The sequence below is a fragment of the Macaca fascicularis genome, chromosome 4 (assembly GCF_037993035.2).
Source record: "Macaca fascicularis isolate 582-1 chromosome 4, T2T-MFA8v1.1".
NCBI lineage: Eukaryota > Metazoa > Chordata > Mammalia > Primates > Cercopithecidae > Macaca > Macaca fascicularis.
Genome location: NC_088378.1, coordinates 132725020 through 132743356, shown reverse-complemented (window position 1 = coordinate 132743356; position 18337 = coordinate 132725020). Strand labels below are relative to the sequence as shown.

The following is an 18337-nucleotide window of genomic DNA, read 5'->3' as shown; positions in this document are numbered from 1 at the left end:
CTCCAGTCTGGGAGACAGAGTGAGACTCTGTCTTGAAAACACACAAACAAAAATAGAATCCAAAAAAGAATACTTAGGAATAAATTTAATACAATATGTGTAAGATCTGTATACTAAAACTATAAAACTGTGCTGAGAGAAGCTAAAGAAGGCCCAAATAAGGGGACAGATTTTATTTAAACATTATTTAAAGATTATTTTGCTATTTGAAATAGCAAAATCTAGCCAGTGCAATGGGGGGAAAAATCTCTTTTGCTGTTTAAAAGTCACTATTAAGAAAATGAAAAGCCCAGCCACAGACTGTAAAGTACTATTTGAAACATATATATCTGATAAAAAAAAAATTATCCAGAATATGTAAAGAACTCCTATAATCCAATAACTATCAATAGGCAATCAATCTAAATTTTTAAATGGACAGGAAATTTCAATTGTTACTTTGCTAAAAAAGATAGGTGAAAGGTGAAAAAAGAATGTGAAAGATGTTCAACATCATTGGTCGTCAGGGAAATGCAAATGAAAACCCCAATGGGGTCTGGGTGCGGTGGCTCACACCTGTAATCCCAACACTTTGGGAGGTCAAGGCGGGTAGATCACTTGAAGTCAGCACTTCGAGACCAGCCTGGCCAACATGGTGAAACCCTGTCTCTACTAAAAATACAAAAATTAGCCGGGCTTGGTGGTGGGTGCCTGTAATCCCACCTAGTCGGGAGGCTGAGGCAGGAAAATTGCTCGAACCTGGAGACGGAGGCTGCAGTGAGCTGAGATGACACCACTACACTCCAGTCTGGGCCACAGAGCCAGACCTTGTTTCAAAAAAATAAAAACAAAAAACCCCCACAATGGATATCATCACACAGCCACTGGAATGTCTACAATTAAAAAGGTTAATAATGCCAAATATCGGTGCGGTAATAGAGCACGTAGAGCCCTCATATGCTACAAAATGGCACAGCCACTTTGGAAAACAGTTTGGCAGTTTTTTAGAAGTTAAACATACTTATTTTTGCTTACTTTCTCAAGAAAACATGAAATTGGGGTTATTACTCCAATGATGAGTATTCGTTCATCATTGTTTTGCCAATATCAATGTATGCCCTCTTTCCATTCATTCTGTGTCCACAGTAACTTTTGAGTATAATTCTGAATCATTGTATAAGCTTTTTGAAGACATTTAAAATAGAGGCTAAATGCAATTCAATTTGAATGGCAATGATAGGAATAATGCTAATACAATTTGCCTAGCAACAGCAATGGTACGGTACCATAGATTATAAGGAACATCCAGAGATGCTAAAATGTAAATAAATTTTTGAAATCAATTTTTTTTTTTTTTGAGACAGAGTTTCGCTCTTGTTGCCCATGCTGGAATGCAATGGTGTGATCTCGGCTCACCACAACCTCCACCTCCTGGGTTCAAGTGATTCTCCTGCCTCAGCCTCCTGAGTAGCTGGCATTACAGGCACGCGCCACCAGGCCCAGCTAATTTTGTATTTTTAGTAGAGATGGGGTTTCTCCATGTTGGTCAGGCTGGTCACGAACTCCCATCCTCAGCTGATCTGCCCACCTCGGCCTCCCAAAGTGCTGAGCCATTGCGCCTGGCCTTGAAACCGATTTCTTATGGCAAATACTCTGTATCTAGTAAACGGTTGACTCTTTTTTTGGTCTTTCCCATTTTTCAGTTGATGTGGCTTTTCTGTTAGGTATCCATTACATTACTGGGTTTACCACCAGCTGATTTTAATTCCATTTCAGGTGCGGTTTCTCTGGATGGGTGATTTAGCAATTTAAAAGCCAACTTTACAAAAAAATAACAGATGCTGGAGAGGTTGTGGAGAAAAGGGAACGCTTCTACACTGCTAGTGAGAATGTAAATTAGTGCAGCCATTATGGAAAGCAGTTTGGTGATTTCTCAAAGAACTTAAGCCAGACCTACCATCTGACCCACCAATCTCATTATTGGGTATACACCCAAAGGAATGTAAATCGTTCTACCATAAAGATGCATGCATGCATATGTTCACTGCAGCACTATTCACAATAGCAAAGACATGGAGTCAACGTATATGCCCATCAGTGTTAGACTGGCTAAAGAAAATGTGGTACACATACACCATGGAATACTATGCAGCCATAAAAAGTATGAGATTATGTTCTTTGAAGAAACATGGATGGAGCTGGAAGCCATTGTCCTAAGTAGACTAACTGAGGAATAGAAAATCAAATACTGCGTATTTTCAATTATAAGTGGGAGCTAAATATTGAGTACACAGGGACACAAAGAAAGGAACAATAGACAGTGGGGTCTACTTGAAGGTTGGGAGTGGGAAGAGGGTGAGGATCAAAACGCTGCTTATTGGGTACTATGCTTATTACCTTGTGATGAAGTCATCTGTACAACAAACCCCGTATATCTAACAAACCTGCACATGTATCGCTGAACCTAAAAGTTTTTTTTTTTTTTTTTTTTGAGACAGAGTCTTGCTCTGTCACCCAGGCTGGAGTGTAGTGGCCGGATCTCAGCTCACTGCAAGCTCCACTTCCCGGGTTTACACCATTCTCCTGCCTCAGCCTCCCGAGTAGCTGGGACTATGGGCGCCAGCCACCACACCTGGCTAGTTTTTTGTATTTTTTTAGTAGAGACGGGGTTTCACCGTGTTAGCCAGGATGGTCTCGATCTCCTGACCTGATCCGCCTGTCTCAGCCTCCCAAAGTGCTGGGATTACAGGCTTGAGCCACTGCGCCCAGCCCTAAAAGTTTTTTAAAAAGCTGACTTTATAAAAAAAGGCAAAACAAATTATCAAATGCCGTAGACATAAGATAAGCAGATATGTTAACATGTTTTAGGAAAACATTTTAAATGTTTATATGATTCTATTGATTATTTATAGCACTTAACATTTTTGTATCATGAGATAACTTTCACAGAATATAGTTCTATTAAAATGAAATTTTACTTCTTATATAGGTGATTGGGAGCACTGGAATAAGAAACTTCAGCCTTTTTATTATCCAACTGACAGTATTCCAGAATATTCATCAATTTTGGTTCCAAATGTTGACAATGTTAGAACAAATTTTTTGATAGACACCATTGCAAAACAATATAAAGTAAGTTTAATAGATAGTTCCTTAAATGATCACAAACCACCCATGGCCACGGGAATATGCACCTATATTTTCTTCCAGCACTTTTATAGTATTTTACATTTAAATCTGTAATACAACTGGGACTTATTTTTGATGGTAGATGTAATTCTAAAAAGTTATTAAAATTAGTTATAATAATGTATAGAAGACTAGCCCATAGAAAAGATACTAGAAACTAAACATGTCATAATACCTTTCAACACGCTTATCCTACGATTGCAGGCTGTTTTGCTCACAGGAGAGCAGGGAACTGCAAAAACTGTCATGATTAAGGCCTATCTGAAAAAATATGATCCTGAAGTACAGCTATCCAAAAGTCTAAACTTTTCATCTGCCACAGAACCAATGATGTTTCAGGTAAAATCCATCATTTGCTGTAATATTATAAACATAATACATTTTAAGTTAGTGGTTACAATAAAATGTGTATGCATATAAAATGTAACAATATTATATATTCAAAAGAAATGATGCTGCACTTGGCATTCAGCTCTTTAGCTTTCCTAAGGCTAAGGTTGGAGCCAAATCCAAATAGCATAATTTGATCTAATATTGAGACTGCGGCTGAACTTTGGATCGTATCTACTGTAATGTAAATGAAGGATAACACTCCAATGCCTTATTTTTAAAAATTTAACAACATGTATTTTAATAAATTATATGTATACCTAGTAAATGCATAAGTAAATTATATTCTACTCTGACAAGAATACTCATTAGTTTTAGAAATATGGATTAAAATCTAACACATAAGACAAACCATTTCCTTCTCTCTAGAGAACAATTGAAAGCTATGTGGATAAGCGAATGGGAAGCACATACGGGCCACCAGGAGGGAGAAAAATGACTGTATTTATTGATGATATTAATATGCCTGTGATTAATGAGTGGGGAGATCAGGTATGGCTGAAATATCTCATATAGATGATCCTGAATTTGTATTTTTATGTGTGTGTGTGTGTGTGTATATATATATATATGAATGTTAATAACTTTGTTAAAAACTTTGTTTTTAAGTCTGCTGCCAATCCTCAGTCTTTTTCTGACTTCTCTGTTATAGCTGAGTTTCTCATTTCTTAAATCCCTATGTGTTTTTTTTGTTTTTGTTATTTTATTTATTTTTTTGAGACAGAGTCTCGCTCTGTTGCCCAAACTTGAGTGCAGTGGCATGGTCTCGGCTCACTGCAACCTCCACCTCCCAGGCTCAAGCAATTCTCCCTTCCTCAGCCACCTGAGTGGCTGGGATCACAGGTGCCAGCCACCACGCCTGAATAATTTTTTTTTGAGACGGAGTCTCGCTGTGTCGCCCAAGCTGGAGTGCAGTGGCCGGATCTCAGCTCACTGCAAGCTCCGTCGCCCGAGTTTACGCCATTCTCCTGCCTCAGCCTCCCGAGTAGCTGGGACTACAGGCGCCTGCCACCTCGCCCGGCTAGTTTTTTGTATTTTTTAGTAGAGACGGGGTTTCACCGTGTTAGCCAGGATGGTCTTGATCTCCTGACCTCGTGATCCGCCCGTCTCGGCCTCCCAAAGTGCTGGGATTACAGGCTTGAGCAACTGCGCCCGGCCAATTTTTGTATTTTTAATAGATACGTGGTTTCACCATGTTGGCCAGGCTGGTCTTGAACTCCTGACCTCAGGTGATCTGCCCGCCTCGGCCTCCCAAAGTGCTGGGATTACAGGCATGCGCCATCGCACCCAGCTCCTACGTGGTTTTCTACAGCAAATGCTTCCTGTCTCTTTGGCTACTTGACTTCAGTGTCCTTTCTTAGCTCCTGTCTTCTGCCTTTTCCCAGGGTTTCATCCTTGCTCTAACCTCTTATTCTGCATCATTTCTGAGGAGTACCTGATGTTCAGAAAAACAAAAACAGAAAATGAAAAACCAAACAACTATTTATTTATTTATTTAACGGTGCCACACACCGTGGTCCTAGTTGTGATCATCTATCCACCGAGGTCACTCCCCATTAGAAGACCTCACCGATGTTGCCAGAAGTCCGCATGCTCCTGGTGGGATCCCCAACACCTCCCTCCCACCGACCTACACTGCCTCATGGACACCATCTACTTTGGCTCTACCAGGACAGTTCCCATTTTGCTCTTTATCCCTGTTCACCTCAGACACCGCTACAAGCTCAGTACTCATCCTGAAGGGAAAAACCAAACAGTTCTGTACGACCTGTGTCTGCTCCAAGGCAGACAGACCTCAGCAGTTCCTGGAAGGCGAGGAGGGTGGAGGCATGTTTAGGTCAGGTTCATGCTTATCTTCCATAAGCTGAAGTGCTCCTGAATTCCAAACTCACGTATCCAACTAGGGGTGTCTGGTTGGATCGCAAACTTAACACCTCCAACACCTGCTCCTCCAACAGTCCTCTCTCTCTCAGCAAACAGCACCTCCACAGTCACTCTGTTGGAAAATTATGTTGGCTCTATCTTCACACTGTATCTGAAATTCGACCACTACTCATCACCTCCATTGCTACCACCTGGCGCCACCCACCACCAGATCTCTTCTTGATCATTACAAATGCCTCCTCACTGCCTCCTGTTTCCCTAACCCTTCTCAGCTTGTTCTAATATCATCAACCAATGAAAACAAGAGTCAGATCATGACACACTCTTCCGGTCGGCATCCTCCAAAGAGGCTTGTAGAATATAAATACCAAAATCCTTACTATGACCCAAGACCCTATACATTTTGACCTCGTCTCCCTCTTCCCATGACTCTTTGCTTCCACCACATTTACTGATCTTTGTATACCCTGCAAAGGTTGTACAAAGTATGCAAAGGTTGTACAAAGTTGTGCAAAGGTTGTACAAATATGGTGTTCACTCAGCACCTCTGTATTTGCAGTTTCCTCTGCCTAGAATGCTCTTCCCCTAGGTATCGAATTGGCTTGCTTTCTCACCTTCTTCAGGTCTTGGCTTATATGTCATGTCAGGTGAAGCCTTCCCTTCTCTCCTTGAATCACACTCTTGAGCCCCTCCTATATTCTACAGAAGTCTTAGAGTATACCATTTTATTTCCATATCAACATGCATTTGTACATCTTGTCTCTCACCACTAGAATGTGTGCTTCCTGAAGACAGAAAATTTTGTCTATGCTACAGGAGAGGCTGGCACACAGTAGTCATTCATGAAATGTTGGTTAAATGAAAGATAGTTATATTTGAGGTGCTTGTGTGATATCCACTAAGAGATGCTCAATAGAGACTTGAATATACAGGTGTAGAGCTTAGAAGAGAATCTGAAGCTAGAGTTACAGGTTTGAGATTCTTTAGAATATAGGGTTGAGATAGCATTTCCTGGAATAATGAGAAGAGGAAAGAGCGCAGGATGGAACCCTGGAGAACAGTTACATGTGAGGGATGAGTGACGAAGAGTGGCTTAGGAAGTGATCCCAGAGCCCTGAGCTGGACCTGGAAAGAAACAAGCCTCTGAAACCAAGAGAGATAGCATTTTCAAGGAGGGGGGTTGGCAGTGTTGGAGGCTGCAGAGAAGGTAAGATGAGAACATAAAACCAAAAGCCAAAACAGTTAGTAATATCATATTCAAAGCTCAGGATTGAAACCATCCTACATTCTGATCTGAAGGTTTTTAAGTGTTGAATGTTGAGTATGAAAGATGTCTACAATAAAACTTGTTGTAACTTGGAGTACTAATGCAATTTAATGAAGTATCTTATAACTCACATATCTAACTTTATTTGGAAATTAGTTTGATCATTGTGGTGAAAGGCACCTTGGACTTGAACCATGCATGTTTAACTTACGATCTAGAGTTCATGGGTGGCATCATTTAAGTCAAATTACCTTGAAGGTGATAATTGACATTAACAAACACTTGTTGATAAGAGTTGAATTTTTTTTTTCTAATCTCATTTGTACTATTTTACTGAAGTTATGGAGGAATATGATAGTGATATGTTACAAAAATATCGCTGTGTGAAATTTCAGATAACTAATGAGATTGTGCGACAGATGATGGAAATGGAAGGAATGTACAGCTTGGACAAGCCTGGAGACTTCACTACTATTGTTGATGTGCAGCTCATAGCAGCAATGATCCACCCTGGAGGTGGTCGAAATGATATTCCACAACGTTTAAAAAGACAGTTTACTGTGTTTAATTGTACATTGCCTTCAAATGCTTCAATAGACAAAATTTTTGGTATGAATATTCTTAGTGTTTCTTTTATTGCATTATGTAATGGACATAAACCACAGAAAATGTCATTTAAGAGACAAAAAGGCTCTGTCTAAAGTGGGGTATGTGAAATGGAGAGCTAAATACCAGGAAAGAGGGACTCAATACTAAGATGACCTATGCTTATAGCCTATTCTCAGACTCAGAGATATTTAGAAATAGGCTTGTTGGAAGTTAACATTAGACGTAAAGAAACCTTTGTGTTTTGGGTTTCAGGACATGGTTAATCAGAGAAATTTGGGCTAATAAATGACAGCACAAAGATCACAGATTAACAATATGTTATACAAAGTCAAATGTAGCACTTCAATATGTTAATGAAAATGAGATTCTTGACAGCAAATGTGACATCAAATGACATAAATTGTACCATCAAAACTTATGTGTAGGTCAGGCCATGCCTATAATCTTAGCATTTTGAAAGACCAAGGTGGGAGGATTGCTGGAGGCCAGGAATTCAAGACCAGCCTGGGCACATAGCGAGACTCCATTTCTAAAAAAAGTTTAAAACATTAGCTAGGTGTGGTGGCCCATGTCTGTAGTCCTAGCTACATGGGAGGCTGAGGCCACAGGATTGCTTGAGCCTAGGAGGTTGAGGCTGCAGTGAGCTATGATCGCATCACTGCATTTGAGCCTGGGTAACAGAGTAAGATCATGTCTAAAAAAACAAAAAACAAACCCCCAGTCCCCCCCAAAACCTCTTACATACACGAGAAACAGACCCGCTCATATAAGAACATTAATTATTTGGTATGGCAAGTACTGTAGTCAGAAGGGAAAGGGCAGACTTTTAATCAGTAGTTCTAGGATACATAGTAATTCTTATATGAAAATAATTGAATTTTGACATCTACCTCATGCTAAGAACAAGATCAACTACAGATGGATTCATGACCTAAATATGGAAGGCAAGGCTATAAAACATTTGGAAGGAAATACAGGGAAGTAGTTGAGTGACCTCTGAGTAGGGAAGGACTTCATAAATGAGACTCAGAAAGCACAAAAATAAAGAAAAAAATATACATATTTGACTAGATTTAAATGTAAAACTTCTCTTCATTAAAAATAACATTAAGAGGCCGGGCGTGGTGGCTCATGCCTGTAATCCCAGCACTTTGGGAGGCCAAGGTGGGCGGATCGCGAGGTCAGGAGATCGAGACCATCCTGGCTAACACGGTGAAATCCTGTCTCTACTAAAAAATACAAAAAATTAGCGAGGTGTGGTGGCGAGTGCCTGTAGTCCCAGCTACTTGGGAGGCTGAGGCAGGAGAAGGGCATGAACCCAGGAGGCGGAGCTTGCAGTGAGCTGAGATCTTGCCACTTCACTCCAGCCTGGGCGACAGAGTGAGACTCTGTCTCAAAGAAAACAAAACAAACAAACAACCATTAAGAGAGTGAAAAGACAAGCCTCAAAATGGAAGAAAAAATTTTAACACATATAACATTGTATTCTGAATATTTAGAGAAATCCTATAAATCAGACAAGAAAAGTGAACAACTGGATATAAAAATGGGCAAACAACTAAGGCACTTTAAAAAGAGTAAGCGAAATGGCCAATAAACAAAGTAAAGATGGTAAACATCATTAGTATTCAGGAAAATACAAATGAGAAACACCAAGCAATACCGTTTCATACCCACTAGATTTGCAAAAAAAAAAAAATTCTGACAAAATAAGCATTAGTGAGAACGTGAAGCAACTAAGACTCTCTTTGCTTGCTGGCCGGAGTGTCAATTGCTACAAACGCTTTGGATAACAATTTGGCATCACTGCTGGTAAATAGGGCATGTGCCCATCCCTAGCAGTTCCACTTCTAGGTTTATACCAAATTATCATTTTTTCCTTTATGGTTTGGGTTTTCTGAGTCTCAAGAAGTCCTTTCCTATCCAGACATCATACAGGTACTCTCTTACGCTTTCTTCCAGACATTGTATAGTTTTGCCTTCCATATCTGGGGCCTCAATCCATCTGTAGTTGATTTTGCACATGCATGCCACAGACTTACACAAAAATGCTCATAGTGAAGTGTGCACGATGGCAAAAATGTGAAATAATCCAGATATTTATCACTAGTAAAACTGGATAAATACATCCTGTCACAGGCACACAGTGGCCTGCTGTGCAGCAGTGAAAATGAATGAATACAGCTATATGCTTCACCATGGATGAAGCCCAGAAATACAATGCCGAATGAAAGAAGCAAATCACAGGAAAAAATACAATTCCTTTAAACTGAATTTCAAAAGTTTTTTTTTTTTTTAACAAGTTCAAAAGTTCAAAAACCTAAGTGGTGAAGCTATAAAGAAAAGCAAGTTACTGATTATATTAAAGAGAAGTGGCGACCTCTGGAGGAAGGGAGGAGTTGTGAACAAGGATGAATGTACAGGGGCTTCTAATGCGCTGGGCAAGGCTGTAGTTATCAATCTGGTGGTCTGTACATGAGGGTTTGTTATTTGTTAAGCTATTTGACATACTCTTTGGTATGACTGACACATTTAAACAAATATGGAAACAAACCAACCAGAAGCTGAGCCTCAGAGAAGTGAAATAACTGCTCAATCAAGGCCTTTTAGCTAGTGCTTGGCAGAGGGGTAGTGCTAATCCCCATCTCATGCTTCTTGTAACACAAATGTCCCACAGGAAGGTGGAAATCTAGAATACAGGATTTCAGGAAGCAAACGGGCCTTACAGGCACTTAGCACAACCAACCACAAGCAACCGTGATTTGGAGGAAAATTTCATGTTTCCCCAGGGCAGTTCTTCAGTCAGTGTGAACAAACTCCAGTTTCTTTAGTCTCCACTCTTCATCAACCTGTTCTGCATCTCTGAGCAGATATTCATACTCATATTCCTCTGAAAATACCATGCTCAGAACTGAAAGCACGATGCGGTGTGTAGTCTCACTGGAGTGAAGCAGAGTAAATCTTTCTTCAGTCTAAATCAAAGACATTCTGAGACTTTGAGAACAGTCTCTAAACCTACACCCCAGTCTTTCTGAGAGTGATGATGACAGTCAGACCATCACTGTGCTGGGTGTTCCCTAGGAATGTTGCATGTCTAGCCCAGGCCAGAGTGGTGACTGACTGTAGGCTGGAAAAAGTGGTCCTGATTCCAGTTCTGCCAATACCAATCCATGTGACCTTAAACAATCGGCTTCACCTGTCTGGGCCTGGTCTCCTTCTCTGTAAGATGAGGGAGTAGTCTCTAAGCTCACATATGCTTCAGGGCGAATGCTGATGTACAGACTGTAGGGCCAGATTGCTTGGATTCACATCCCATATTTGTCTGCATGCAAGCTGTGTAACTTTGAGCAAGTTCCTAAGCTCATATTAAAATGGGGCTAGTAATAAAAATACCTACCTTGTATTTTTTTCTTGTAGGGTGCTGGGTGGGGGATTAAATGAGTCAATACATATAAAACACTTATCACTGCATACTAAGCTTGGCTGGATCCACTACTGACTCCCAGTCTTAGCTGATCCCCTGAGAGAAATTCTGAACAACACCCAGCTTAGTCAGCTTTGTAATGATTTGTTCACTGGGATAAACATATACTTTGAAATCTTTTGGTAAGCTTATACCTTCAATCTTGCTTATCTTTCAGGAATTATTGGATGTGGATACTTTGATCCTTGTAGAAGTTTCAAGCCTCAAATATGTGAGATGATTGTGAATTTAGTCTCAGTGGGCAGAGTGCTGTGGCAATGGACTAAGGTACAGAATGGTTTGTTGTCAATAATTTTTAAAATGGCAACTGTTATTCAGCCCTAGTTCTCACCTCATGGCTCATTAAGTTATCATAATATCATATATAGTGGTGTTTTTTAGAAAAGACAAATTACGTGCTCAAATAGATTTATGACACCTTTTCCTTCCAGGGAGCAAAAGATCTGACTAAATGATGCTTTCCATATGTATGAGATGTTACTGTAAACCAGACATGACATCCAAGACAAAGTAGAATTTTGCTGAAATGAGAACACTGCATTTCCACTTGTTACTCTGATTTGTAAATCTTTATTTGTATTATCTGTCTCCCTCCACCAAACTATGGCAGACACTCAAATGCTTATTGACTGACTTAATACATGATTTCCAGATATTCTCAGCCAACTAGGACTTAAAGTCTAACTTGTGTGTTTCTCTGAGCTGGAGCATGAGTTAGTAAATGGATGGAAGTGTTCTTAACAAAAATTGGCTAGATTTGCATACACAAGTCAGTGTCCTAAGTAAAGCTCAGCAAACCTGCAGCTGTCCTCAGATGACTTAAGGCAGTACTCATGAAAAGGCAATTAAGTGTAGGTATGAGATAAAAATGAGGTTGATATATTTGACAAAAAGTCATGAAGGAGATAAGGATTAGTTGTCATAATTCACTACACATCCATTAGGCCGATTACATACGTGTGGGCAGGCACTTGTCTCCTGGGAAACCTGGAGTGTGCCAGCCTGTCAGATTCCTGGGTAGACTGGGGATTTCTAGATACGGAATTATCAGAAGAGGAATTTGGGGGTTTCTTTTTTTTTTTTTTTTTTGAGATGGAGTCTCACTCTGTCGCCCAGGCTGGAGTGCAGTGGCCGGATCTCAGCTCACTGCAAGCTCCGCCTCCCGGGTTTACGCCATTCTCCTGCCTCAGCCTCCCGAATAGCTGGGACTACAGGCGCCCGCCACCTCGCCCGGCTAGTTTTTTGTATTTTTTAGTAGAGACGGGGTTTCACCGTGTTAGCCAGGATGGTCTCGATCTCCTGACCTCGTGATCCACCCGTCTTGGCCTCCCAAAGTGCTGGGATTACAGGCTTGAGCCACCGCGCCCGGCGGGGGGTTTCTTATGAGATGCTCTTCCACGCAGCCACCTTCCGTGATGAGCGTGGGGCTCTGTTCCTTGCCAACACAGGGCCTTTACATGTGCCATTGTACCCCTTTTAAAGAAACTTGAAAATAAGTGGCAAGGACTGAGCATCTGAGATAGTTTTTTGTGGTAAGATACATGTGGTTTCCAACAGGACTATTGCTCAATTTACTGTGCTTATATACGTAGTTCTCTGAAAAGCTTTGCCTTTCCAGGTGTCTTCCATCTTCCAGTTTCTTTTGTTATTTGGATGTTTCCTGGATCCATGTCCTCAGTGTCTTTTTTTAAATCTATTTAATCCATTCTACACAAGCTTTCATTCCCACTGTTCACGTCAAGATCACCAAAGACCTCGATCTTGCCACATCTCAAGGTTAATTTTCCTGTCCCTCTTACTTGACTTTTTAGCAGCATTTGACCTAAATGATCCCTCTAAATATTTTCTTCACTTGGCTTCAGAGGGTCCCCATATTCTTGGTTTTCTTCCTAGTGCACTGGCTACCTCATTAAAGTCCCCCTTCTTCTTTCCCTCCTCTAAACACTGAAACACACCTGGTCTCGATGCTGGGCCCTCTTCTCTATCTACATTCTTTCCCTAGGTGGCCTCATCCAGCTTCGAGGCTTTAAATATCATCCCTGTGCTGATGACTTCAAAATGGATATCTCCATCCCAGGCCTCTCTGCCTGGCTCCAGGCTAATTTCTAACTGCTTAACAGACATCAGTGTTTGATGTCTGATACTCATCTCAAAGTTACCGTGTCCAAACAGAACTCTTAAGTGTCCTTAAATATGATCCTCCCTCAAACTTCTGCGTCTCAGTAGCAGCACCAATTATCCTCCTTCTTAAGTTAAAATTACTGGGCTCCATCCTTGATTTATGTCTTCCTCATGGCCTACATCCAGTCCATCAGCGAATATCAGTGACCTCCCCTTCAAAATCTACCCCAAAGCCGAGCCCTCCTCGCCATACTCCCATGACCACCCTGATAAGTGCTCCCATCACTTGTCCCCTGGACCATGCAGTAACTTCCTAACCAATCTCCTTGCTTTCTTCTTGCTCTCTTGGAGTCTGTTCTTTTCACAGTCCTAGATGATATTTTTAAAAAAGTAAACCAGAAATCTTTACTCCTTCTTAAAACCACCAGTAGACTCCCAGTTCCACTTATAATGTCAGCAGACTGCAGTTACTTCCCTTGCCTGCCATCATCCTGCTCCTGCCGAGTGGCCCTGCTCACCATTCCTTGAGCACCCCAGGTTTATTGCACTGCTGGGTCACCATACTTTGGCTCATTCTCATCACTCTTACCTTCAGAGGGACTGTCTCCGGTCGTCCTCTGAAGCCCTTGTCCCTATCCTACTCATTATCTGTCTCCTGGCCCTGATTTTTTTTTTTTTTTTAAAAAACCATGGCTTCTATCATTACTTGCTTATTTACATATATATTTGTTCCCTGTTCATTCTCAGGCTCCCCAACCACAGAATAAAAGTCCGCTTGATGACAGCAGAGTTAGCTGTCCTCTGTTTACCAGTGTGTCTTCTTAAGAACCAGGGAGGTGCTCAGTCATTGAAAAATGAATGCATCTTCCTCTTCTACCCACCTCTACATAAGCAGCCTTCTTTGTGTCTTTTCTTCCAATCTCCCATCTTCACAAAGCACTCTTTTAGTCCATTCATGCCTTGTCTATCAGCCCACCTTTATGTTACTTTATATAGTTTTAAGGCAGAAGCAGTTGAGAAACGAAAGAAGGTGATGAAAAGTAGAGGGAAATATTAGAAGAGAAGGAAAGAAGCAGGTTAACAAATAATGAGAAGAAGAAGGAAAGAAAGGAATTTTTTTAACAGATTCTCTTTAATGACTGCCTCAGTTACCAATGGCTGCCATCATGGCTGGAGTGTTGTATTATTAAAAAAAGCAATATTCACATAACCTTACCCTTTGGGTATTTTTGCATATTTATAATATAACTATATGTTTTATATTTTAGTGAGTAGGATGAACATTTTAGCTTGCAATGGAACTGAGCACAGAGGGAAGTTGATAGGCAATTGATAAAATACGCTTCTTTTCTTTTCGTCTCCCCATGCTACTTGCTGCTTTAACTAGCACTGGGAATTAGCCTGTAAAAATTACAAACTCAATAGGGTAATTTTTCAGTATAGAAAGGGCTTAATTTATGAACAGATGCTAAAGAAAGCATCTGCTTTGCTGAAATAGGTGTATGGGGAGTTTGTATCACCAGAATTATCATTATTTTCACTTTCAAAAATGATGCTAATGATATCAATTATGATCTTTATACATGACCATCAATGCGTTCCATATCTAGAATACCTCGAGGTTATCCCTTAATGGGTATCTCTCTGGGTAAGAATGCGGTATTGTTACAGCTTTGCCTTTTTGTATTCTAGAAGTTGGTAGAAATAGTAAATTAGCATAGAATACATACTCTGTGCTCAAACAGAAAAAACATCTATTACTATACGCATAGCTACATGTCAGACTTGCCTGTCCACTTATTATGAATATACAGATATACAAAGACTGTTGACTGAGTTTGGATCCATATAGTAAAATCCAGGTTATGATATGCAGATATGTTTATAGAAATCCTAACACATGAAGGACCCTAATCAAAGCAATTTATAGAACATAGCCATTATTAACCTCAAAAGTGAACATTGTTCTTACCTGCATGACAACCAATTCACGTTCAGTTTTTTGTTATGACGTATTTCCACATGTACACTACCAATGATTAGAGATGATTATTCCCACAATTCATATAGTTCTTAAGAACTCGGGGGAAGTGACTTGCTCAAAGCCAACTGATGGTGGTAGAACAAGGTCTTGGAATCTGCATCCAGTGCATTGGTCTTGAATCCATCCTATCCAAGAACTTATGGTCTTTTAAATCCTAAGTTGGTTTATTTATGATTTTCTTTCTGTCCATGTTGTCACAAAATATGAACTTAATCTTGACTTATTTACTCAGCAGATTTTATCTAAAATAGGATTTGTGAGACAGTTCTAAAAATAATTCTACTTTTAGTTGTATCTGAAAACTAATTGAGAGTATTTCATTCTTTCGTCTCTAGGTGAAGATGCTGCCAACTCCTTCTAAATTTCATTACATCTTCAATCTTCGAGATCTTTCCAGAATTTGGCAAGGAATGTTGACCATAAAAGCTGAGGAGTGCTCTTCAATCCCTACTCTCCTGTCCCTTTTCAAACATGAGTGCAACAGAGTAATTGCGGACAGGTGCGTATTGCGGCTCTTGAGTTTAAATGTATGACCTGAGAAGTTTATGCTACTTGGTTAATTTTTGTTTTTTTGAGATGGAGTTTTGCTCTTGTTGCCCAGTCTGGAGTGCAATGGTGTGATCTCAGCTCACCACAACCTCTGCCTCCCGGGTTCAAGCGATTCTCCAACTTCAGCCTCCCAAGTAGCTGGGATCACAGGCATGTGCCACCATGGCTGGTTATTTATTTATTTTTTGTATTTTTAGTAGAGATGGGGTTTCTCCATGTTGGTCAGGCTGGTCTTGAACTCCTGACCTCAGGTGTTCCGCCCGTCTCAGTCTCCCAAAGTGCTGGGATTACAGGCATCAGCCATCCTGCCCAGCCAGTTATTTCTCGCATTATCTACTGGGATAAGTAGAGTAAGGAGCATTGTCGTCATTTGCTGTGGGGCTTGTGAAGCATTGATGGCGTCTCTCACTTGCCCACTGCCTTAAGAAAATGCTCTGCCGATTTACTCGAGTATGACTTCAACAATACATCTTTATAAATCACCAGATCATCAGAGTTGATAACATTCGGAGGCACATTTTCATTGTATATATTTTCTACAAATTGTGAGCTCTTTGTAGGTTTTATGTGGGGAAATCTGGTTTCATCCCTTTAAAGTGAAACAATCTCATTAAAGTTAATTTCAGTCATCTTTTGGAGCCTCCATTCCCTCATCTATAAACCATGGGTGATAATGCCAGTTTCACAAAGTTGTAAAGTGTCTACCATGCCTCACACAAGGGTGATACTTGTCAAATGTTACTCCCCTTTGTCCTCTCTTCCCTCTGTGATATTGTCAATCTGAAAAGGTCCTTTGTGCACCGAATCCACCAACCCAGAAAGAGGACGCTTGTCCACTACCGACCATCACTTCTGCACCCCATCACAAGTTTTAGGGACCTTTGATCTCACCTAAGTGATTCATCTATATTTTCTATAAGTGGTGCAGTTAATGTTATAACTTTCTTGGATGGGATTATGCCCTTCTTATCAAAAGGCAGAACATGTTGTTTCCCTGTCCTGAATTGAGAAGGTCCAGGGTGGGACTGAGAAGAGGCAAAGGGACATGTTCAGTTAGAAAAGATGCTTTCATATTTCACATTCTTACTACTACATTTTCCTTTCAGATTTGTAACTCCTGAAGATGAGCAGTGGTTTAACACACATCTTATTCATGCAGTTGAAGAAAATATTGGCTCTGATGCAGCGTCGTGCATTCTTCCTGAACCATACTTTGTGGATTTTCTCCGTGAGATGCCGGAACCAACTGGCGATGAACCTGAAGACACTGTGTTTGAAGTACCCAAAATATATGAATTGGTATTTATTTTCATCTCTTTAAAGAGGTTTTCAGATCGCTCACCTAACGAGATCTTTCTTTCTGCACCAGAGTCCTACCATGGAGTTGCTATAATTCCAGCACTTTGGGAGGGTGAGGTGGGAGGATTGCTTGAGCCCAGAAGTTTGAGAGCAGCCTGGGCAACACAGTGAGACCCTGTTTCTACAAAAAATAAGAAAAATTAGCTGGGTGTGGTGGCATGCTCCTGTACTCCCAATTACTCAGCAGGTGGAGGTGGAAGGATTACTTGAGCCCAGGAGTTCGAGATTGCAATGAGCTGTGATTGTGTCACTGCACTGTAGCCTGGGTGACAGAATGAGACCCTGTCTCAAAAACAGAGAGAGAGCACGAGTTCAGTAAGACGACCAAACATTTATAAATATGAAATAACTATATAGCTATACCAACAGTTGGCAAGTTATAGTTTCTGGGCCAGATCCAGCCAGCCCACTGCCTGTTTAATTTTATTAGACTTACTAGCTAAGAAGGATATTTATTTATTTATTTATTTATTTATTTATTTTTGAGATGGAATCTCTCTCTGTCACCCAGGCTGGAGCGCAGTGGCATGAACTCGGCTCACTGCAACCTCCGCCTTCTGGGTTCAAGCAATTCTCCTGCCTCAACCTCCCAAGTAGCTGGGATTACAAGTGCTCTCCACCATGCCCGGCTAATTGTTTGTATTTTTAGTACAGACGAGGTTTCACCATGTTGGTCCTGTGATTACAGGTGCCCACTACCATGCCCGGCTACTTTGTTGTATTGTTAGTAGAGATGAGGTTTTACCATGTTGGTCAGGCTGGTTTCAAACTCCTGACCTCAAGTGATCCACCCATCTCGGCCTCCCAAAGTTCTGGAATGACAGGTGTGAGTCACCGTCCCCAGCTGATTTTTCATTTTTAAATGTTACCAAAAAATAAAAAATCAAAAAAAGAACAATATTGTGTGACATATAAAAATTATATAGAATTCAAATTTCAGTGTTCATAAATAAGGTTTCATTGAAACACCCATTGGTTTAAATATTGGCCATAGCTGCTTTTGCACTACAATGGCAGGGTTGAGTAGAGACTGAATGGGCCATAAAGCCTAAAATATTTACTATCTTGCCCTTTACAGAAAAAGTTTACCAACACTTGCCAACAATCACAAGATAGAAAATATAAAAGTATTTCATTTGAAGTCAGGAAACAACAGATGCTGGAGAGGATGTGGAGAAATAGGAACGCTTTTACACTGGTGGGACTGTAAACTAGTTCAACCATTGTGGAAGACAGTGTGGCGATTCCTCAAGGATCTAGAACTAGAAATACCATTTGACCCAGCAATCCCATTACTGGATATATACCCAAAGGATTATAAATCATGCTGCTCTAAAGACAGATGCACACATATGTTTACTGCAGCACTATTCACAATAGCAAAGACTTGGAACCAACCCAAATGTCCATCAATGACAGACTGGATTAAGAAAATGTGGCACATATACACCATGGAATACTA

At 40.5% G+C, this 18337-nt stretch overlaps 1 protein-coding gene across 1 annotated transcript in view; it reads left to right on the top strand.

Annotated features, from left to right (window-relative positions):
• DNAH8 (dynein axonemal heavy chain 8) overlaps nucleotides 1-18337 on the top strand; it is a 314891-nt gene that overhangs the window by 157273 nt on the left and 139281 nt on the right. Inside the window, exons 53-59 of the mRNA XM_065544087.2 lie at nucleotides 2969-3111; nucleotides 3373-3507; nucleotides 3928-4050; nucleotides 7105-7318; nucleotides 10960-11069; nucleotides 15303-15466; nucleotides 16623-16815. Of these exons, the coding sequence (XP_065400159.1) occupies nucleotides 2969-3111; nucleotides 3373-3507; nucleotides 3928-4050; nucleotides 7105-7318; nucleotides 10960-11069; nucleotides 15303-15466; nucleotides 16623-16815 (1082 nt within the window). The remainder of the gene's footprint in view (nucleotides 1-2968; nucleotides 3112-3372; nucleotides 3508-3927; nucleotides 4051-7104; nucleotides 7319-10959; nucleotides 11070-15302; nucleotides 15467-16622; nucleotides 16816-18337) is intronic.